This window comes from Ascaphus truei, chromosome 8, assembly GCF_040206685.1.
Source record: "Ascaphus truei isolate aAscTru1 chromosome 8, aAscTru1.hap1, whole genome shotgun sequence".
Classification (NCBI taxonomy): domain Eukaryota; kingdom Metazoa; phylum Chordata; class Amphibia; order Anura; family Ascaphidae; genus Ascaphus; species Ascaphus truei.
Window position 1 is genome coordinate 54214132 of NC_134490.1, and position 7160 is coordinate 54221291.

General features: G+C 40.1%; 1 protein-coding gene across 1 annotated transcript; it reads right to left on the bottom strand.

The window, feature by feature from the left end:
- Positions 1-680: 680 nt before the first annotated feature.
- LOC142500944 (prolactin-releasing peptide receptor-like) lies at positions 681-2127 on the bottom strand. The gene has a single exon (XM_075610212.1). The coding sequence runs from the start codon at positions 1898-1900 to the stop codon at positions 842-844; it is 1059 nt and encodes a 352-aa protein (XP_075466327.1). The 5' UTR covers positions 1901-2127; the 3' UTR covers positions 681-841.
- Positions 2128-7160: the final 5033 nt, after the last annotated feature.

Consider the following 7160-nt stretch of genomic DNA (forward strand, 5'->3'; position numbering starts at 1 on the left):
CAGGGGGGCTTGACCACTGGAGTCGAGCACCCCTAACATGTCCAGGTTTCAGGATATCCCAGCTTCTGCACTGGTGGCTCAATCGTAAGTGCAGTCTTTGACTGTCAAAGACTGAGCCTCTGATTGAGCCACCTGTGCTGAAGCTGGGAAATCCTAAAAACCTGACCTGTTGGGAAGGGGAGGGGCTTGGGGACTGGAGTTGAGCACCCCTAGGATATCTGATAAAAGGTGTCTAATGGTGAGGAGGCCTGAAACATCTAATTATTTGTGGGGAGTTTAAAATATCAATAATTTAACTGGCATGATCCCATACAAACCCGTATCCATTATCTACTCTGAATACTGTAGGCATACAAATAACAAAGGAAATAGGCGACCAGCAAATATTTCAACACATGGAGAATCAATGAACAGCAGGTACAATATACAATATTATTATTAGGACTTTTAATATTGAATAATTTATTAACTGTCATCGTAATTTCAAACTCAGATCTTTACATTTGGATTTATCATAGGTTAATCCAATTTACGGTGTTTTTCTCATACTAGCAAACTGTGATTTTGCAAAAACAGTTATAATGTGATCAATGCAAGGGGTTGTATTCATTTTTTGACAACTCTTACTTTTACTTTGGCAATTCCTTTGCCGTATTATTGGCAAGAGAAGAACCTGGGACACGGGTTAATATTAAATAAAATCGCCTACAAGAAGCTACCTAGGAGATGTAATCTCATGGTTAACCACATGTGTAGATTAAACAGGCAGTGGTCACACATTTGCAGATGTGAAGAAGTGGGCTGAAGACATTGAAGAAAATGCAGCTACAACTGTTTTGGTTCAGATGACTACACTAAGTGTAACACTTTGTCCATATGGGGCCACTTTCCTGTGCCATATTAACAACTTTTTTAACTCTTCCCTAAAGCTGTCATGAAACCAGGCGTAAATAATTGGGTTATAACAGGCAGAACTCATAGCAAACCAGTGACACATCAGCTGTACCAAATTAAAATAATATTTATCTATAAGATCGATGTTAATGTCCCTTATTATATTAAACAAATGCAAAGGTAACCAGCAGATCCCAAAAACCAATCCTACAGTGACCAGAATGCAGAAGGTCCTCTTTCTTCTGGCTTTGTCCCAGTCTAGTTGGGTTTGGGTAAGGGTGCCAGGCATAACTCTGTTCTTCAGTTTGACCGAGATTTTAGTGTAGGACACCAAGATGATCAGAAGTGGCGAGAAGTAAGTCATGAACAGCAGACTGAATGCATGGACTTGTCTTTGATGCTCTTGTCCTTCCCAGAACTCTTCACAGATGGCGATGCCTTGGTGCTTCAGCTCCACATAATAGGTGTGAGCCATGGCTGGCAGTGCCAAGCAACAGGCAACAATCCAAATGAAGAGCATGATGTAGGCACTGACCTGGAGTGATATTCTGCGCCTGAGTGGATGGACAATAACAATGTAACGGTCAAGAGCGATAGTGGTGAGAGTGAAGACTGAAACAGACACGGTCACTGGCTGCATGAAGAGCACAAAGTAGCACATAGTCCTGCCAAAGACCCAGCCCTGGGGTTCAAAGACATATGCCAGAGTGAGGGGTATGCAGGTGGCACACATGAGGACATCAGAGAGAGCAAGGTTTCCGATCAGAAAATTGGTGACATTGTGCATCTTCTTGACCTTCACAATAACATAAACCAAGAGGCAATTCCCCACCGCCCCTATTACTACAACAGCGGTGTAGAGTGGGATGAGCAGAGCCCGGAGGGTGTACACGAGGTGCAGCCCCTGGAAAGCCGCAGCTGTCCCATTCTCTGGGGGGAGGAGGAGGTGAGAGGTGCTGGACACATTGGGGGAGGCAGAGCCAGGATATTCTCCCAGCTCAGACATCCCGACTCTAGGGAAGAGCTTAGTGGGTCTCAGCTGGGAAAAGGATGAACCGGGAGGAGATAACAGACAGTCACTGGTGGTCTGAGCAGCAGCAGCAGCCAACGGGTTAATATTTTGCGAAATTCATGTGCACTTGGTCTTCACATACCTGCTCTTCAAAAGGAGTTTTGAGACCTGTCAGGTGATGAATGGGACATTTTTGCCGGCAGGTGAGGTAATCTGAACCTGAACACTTCACAAGAACGAGGAGAGTGCACCAGACTGGAACTACCATAGAAATGCAGTGGGGATTGTCATTACAAAGCTCCTCCTCTCACCCGATGCAGGAGGAAAGCCCATTGGGCGCTTTCTGCCCTGTTCTTGAGTTCCAGAAATACAGGGGTACGTTTTAGATGTCTCATCTTCATCCTGCCCCCAGTAGAGTCCCACACTAAACTCATTCCATGTACAGAATAACCATTGGGGGACTGTTATTCTATTGCTTTTCATGTACTTATAGTTGTAGTTGAAGGCACCACACCACACAATACAATTTAAATAAAAAGCAAATAAGGAGAAAACTGAATAAAATAACTGTAGTTGCAGCTCTAGTGTTTTTATAATTCTTTTATTCAGTTGTCTCCTTATTTGCTCTTTAGTTTAATGTTCAGATTAACAGTTACATTTTATTTTCTGTTGAGGTTCCTCTCGAGGGCATCACATTGGGATTCCTTGTGTATCAGTGTAACAGTTCCCAGATAGCACCACTCCAGTACAAGGATTTATATTGACCTGGGCAGGCACCCCTCTACTATTATGTTGAAATATAGAAACGGATTCGAAAATAAATAGCTACATATTACTGTATACTTCCTTGGTAGAATGAGGGTTAAATGTACAAGTTTCTCGGAACACAGAGGTGTGTTCTTCAGTTATAGGAGAAGCAGAGAGAGAGAGAGAGATACAAGGGCTGCTGATGTGTGTATACCCACAAGGAGAAAACGTAGACAGGGTTACAGTCTTTTGTCATGGTGTGAAGTGGGTTTCTGTTCAGAAGTATTTCTACTTATATCCTATACAGCTAAAACACTGCTGATAAGGACTTCCTACTGTGGAACATTCTCAGAACTCAATGATTATTCCCCCCCTAATAAACCCACGATCAGGGAAGCTGTATCTGCCATTAATAGGGAAGGTTTCTTGTGGGTATGTTTGTGAATTTGTAGATAGATAGAGGTACAGAAATAGATTCCAGGAAATGAGCCTTACTTACTGTATCAGGGGTAGATCAGCACCAGGGACAGCGCCACACACTACAGTCTTGCTAAAGTTTGGACAAACACTTGACAGAGATTAATATTGTGGTTAAAGTAACAAAACGTGTGACATCTTATGTTTTTTTTTGTTTAAATAAATTAGTTTTGTAGTATTAGATAATACTTACTGCATTTTGAAATATATATATTATTCAACTTGTAATGCCATTTTAATGATTTTTAAAACATCCTTTGATTTTTAGAGTAGGTTTTAGCACACCTCCCAGGCAGTGCAAGATATTTGCAACCCTTTCCTATTTGTGATAATTTGTTGCCAATTTTATCAGCGGTTTGTGCTGTAAACTGTAACAATATATGTCACCCTAGTAATATAAGGATACATTGTAGCTGCTGAGTTACACTTACTGAAGCAGCCATTATGTTAGTCACACAATCAGGATTTTGACAGATTCATAACAGGAGCACCAAATGATTACCAGTATGGGTAAGAATGTAGAATTATACATGGTCACATGCTTTACATATACAAATAGGAAAATAAAAAAATTAAAGAAAGGGGAATGTATTATTGTTGATTTAATCTTGGCAAAACATAAGACAAGTCTATGTAATTCAATAACAACTTTGAAAGTTGTATTGGGTAATTATTTTATAAAATATAAACTGAAACTTTGGAGTGGTTCTAATTCCTTTAAAGTTTGCCTTAGTAAATATTAAGTATCTTATACACTAAAGTTCCCAACAGCAAAACCAGTGCAAAAATCAGAATCATATTTATCAAAGAAAACAAAATCCCATGGAAAGTAGTATGTTTAAAACATCCTATTTTTCTTAAAAGCCCGTTTTACCTTTGAAGATTGTGAAATATCTTGTGAAGGGTAGATTACTCTACAATTTAAGATGATTGCTCAGTAGGTTTTGATGTGGTGTACATAATAACTAAGCCTAAATTGTTTTTCAGTTGCAGCTGTTGGTTACTATGCATTATACTGTTTCAGTATTAACAGATAGAAGCACTCTAAGTAAAGGTAATGGGTTCATGGCATTACCATTCCATATAAAAAAAAATACAGTTTTCTCTCATGGCCATATGCACAAATAATGCAAATCAGTAATTACCAAAGGTCTCCATTAATGAAGTTTATGTATAGTCTTCATGATCAAAAGTTTTTTCTCCAGATGTTATATCCAAATAAGAGACCAGTAAAGCTTTGTGTATAAACTTAATTTCTTTATTACTCTCTTGTTTATTCACAAATAGGAATCACTACTTCCAAAATAGCCCTACTCTGATGAGGAATGAACACCTCTTTCTGCACTTCAACTACACACAAACTCTCTCCAAACTGGAAAAGACCATCTTTCATAAATAAATATCTAACCCATGGGTAGCCAACTCCAGCCCTCAATGGACACCAACAGGTCAGGTTCTGAGGATATCCCTGCTTCAGCACAGCTGACTCAATCAGTGGCTCAGTCTTTGACTGAGCCAGTGATTGAGCCACCTGTGTGGAAGTAGGTATATCCTTAAAACTTGACCTGTCATACCTGGAAGGATGCCACTTTCAATGTTACTGTACATTGGTATAATTAAAATACATTTGTGGGTATCAAACAGTACTCCTGTACGGGAAGCTCCAGCCATGTTTGATCGGGTTCTCTCTTAGGAGAGAAGTTATGGCTAGAGTTGCTTTCTCCTGGTCAGTGTGGCTTGGGTTAGGTCTGGGAAGATTTTGAGCTGTTTGTTCTAATTCCAAAGCGTGTTCTCATCCGAACCATTTCTTCCTTTGCCCGAAAATAGTGAGTGCGGACGGGTAAGTACCGTGTTATGTTTGCACTCAGGTGGCTGGGCTTTGGTGAGCCCTGTCTATCTCATATCGTCTGAGAGATCTAGGGCCAGGCTGGAGAGAGAGAAAAAAGGGGAGGGGCTCCTCTCACCTCCTCTGGGACACCTCTCACCTCCTCTGGGACACCTCTCATCCTGAGATTATTGTGCCTGCAGTGCTTTTCAACATCCTCCAGTTTGTTAAACATACTGTAGCTTTAACATGATATTTTATCTCCTGCATATGATGAGCGTGTGTGGTTACCTGTAACGACCTTCCATTTTCGAGATGTGCTCACCAATAGTTTCCTTCTTCTTCTAAACTTTGATGTGTTTTCTGTATCTCGATGTGACAAGTACATTGTACAATTTGTCTTTGACACATCCCCGCTCGTCTCTCAGAGAGAGGGGAAGGGGATGCTGCATCCACCAACCCCGGTTCCACATCAGACCCCCCACCAGTGTTCAGACTTCGTGTTGTTACAGGTTCACGAGGCACTCTCTTTAAAAAAAAAAAGTGTGACATCTCCTGCAAAAATGACTTTTAGCTTTGGAGGGCACCCAGTCGTGATTTGGGGTATTCAAGGATAACTTTGGGCGCAATCAGTGCTGATGAAAAAAATGTATGAATAAAAAGCCCCCCCTCACGCACAGAGCTCCCATACATTTGTTTACATTTTTTTCTGGCACCTACCTGTAATTCTCCCTAGGAAACAAAGGGAAAATCAGTAAGGGTGGCATTCTGTCATAGGTATTTATTTATGGACTGCAACACAATACATTAATCACATTAGTACTATTGGAAAGTAGAACAATTCTAATTGATACGACGGAAACGTCTATTTTAAAACTGGGTAGGGGGTGAGGCTTTAACCACTACAAAACTGGACTTGCGATAGAATGTATTGCAGCTCCTTCCAGCAGAAGGGTTTCTGTGAATCAGTAGAACTCAGAGCAATATAATGCACAGTGTGAAAGAGAACCCATTTCTCTGCCAGTGAGCACACAGCTTCAAATCAGAAGTAAAAATAAACACTCCAGGACTAGAAAACAGAACACTTCACATGAATACCTACAGCCTTGTTGAGCAATAGTGTGTGTGTCAGGCTGTGCACTGCTCTGCCTCATTCCATGTCTATGCTTCATTAAAAACAACCTTTTAAGTCTGATTGAAATTGTACTTCATGTGAAAGCTGACATAGGAATATCATGAGTGTTGTTCTTACGAGATGTACAGTAAAGGCAACATGAAGGCTGATTGACAGCAATGTCTCACTAAAATGTAATTCCCCTATTGAATACGTGTATTTGGCACTATACAAATAAATTCATTATCGAGAGAGATGTTCCTGGAAATGAGACAAAGCGTTATCCACATATTTCCTCTTACAATGTGGAGTGGGGCAGACTCATATAGCATACTGTATATGTGTTATTTGCTATTCCTAGCATGACTCATCGCATCATGTTGCACCTCCTGTGTGGCAGCAGAGTTAGGAAAGTGTTATCTCAGTGTTACAATGTTACTCTGTGATAAGAAAATACAGGGTCTGAGATTTTATTGTCTATATGTCACTTTCCATCATCTTAACTTAAGTCCTCATTAAAGCGTGTGACACTCAGGGTGTCCAATTTGTAAATCCATTTTCTTCATCATGTGGGAATGTTTGCAATCACTACCTTTTCCAAATCCAGAACATTGTGCATGCATTTACCATTATACAGAATTAAAAGACGTCCATTATTTCTTGACAGAGATTTTTTTGCATCGCCCACTAAAATGCCTTTTTCCAGTTCCTACTGAGGATGTGGAGTTGTGTTCCTTACAGTTCTTGTCCAAACAATAGAGTCCTGCAAGGACATTTAATAAGTAAAGACACAGCAGATTTGGTGTTTATGCCTACTAGAGACCCATTACATTTGTCCCCAATGTAGAATGAGGCAAAATAGTACTTCTAACATCCCTTGTGTTTATACATTGTGGGGCAATGTGTTGGGATGACTGTATTATCTGCATTTAAAGCTGCAGACCAAGCAATATCCTACATGTGTGTTTATTTTTTAATAAATCAGTTCTGTACTATGAGAAAATACTTGTAGCATTTTTTAAACAACTCTAAATGACATTTTTAATGTATTATAATATAACAATCATTTTTTTGTTTCTATAGCAACCATT

What these genes read in the sequence shown, in the direction of transcription:
- LOC142500944 (XM_075610212.1), bottom strand. Translation starts at nt 1,900, where the DNA reads ATGTCTGAGCTGGGAGAATATCCTGGCTCTGCCTCCCCCAATGTGTCC.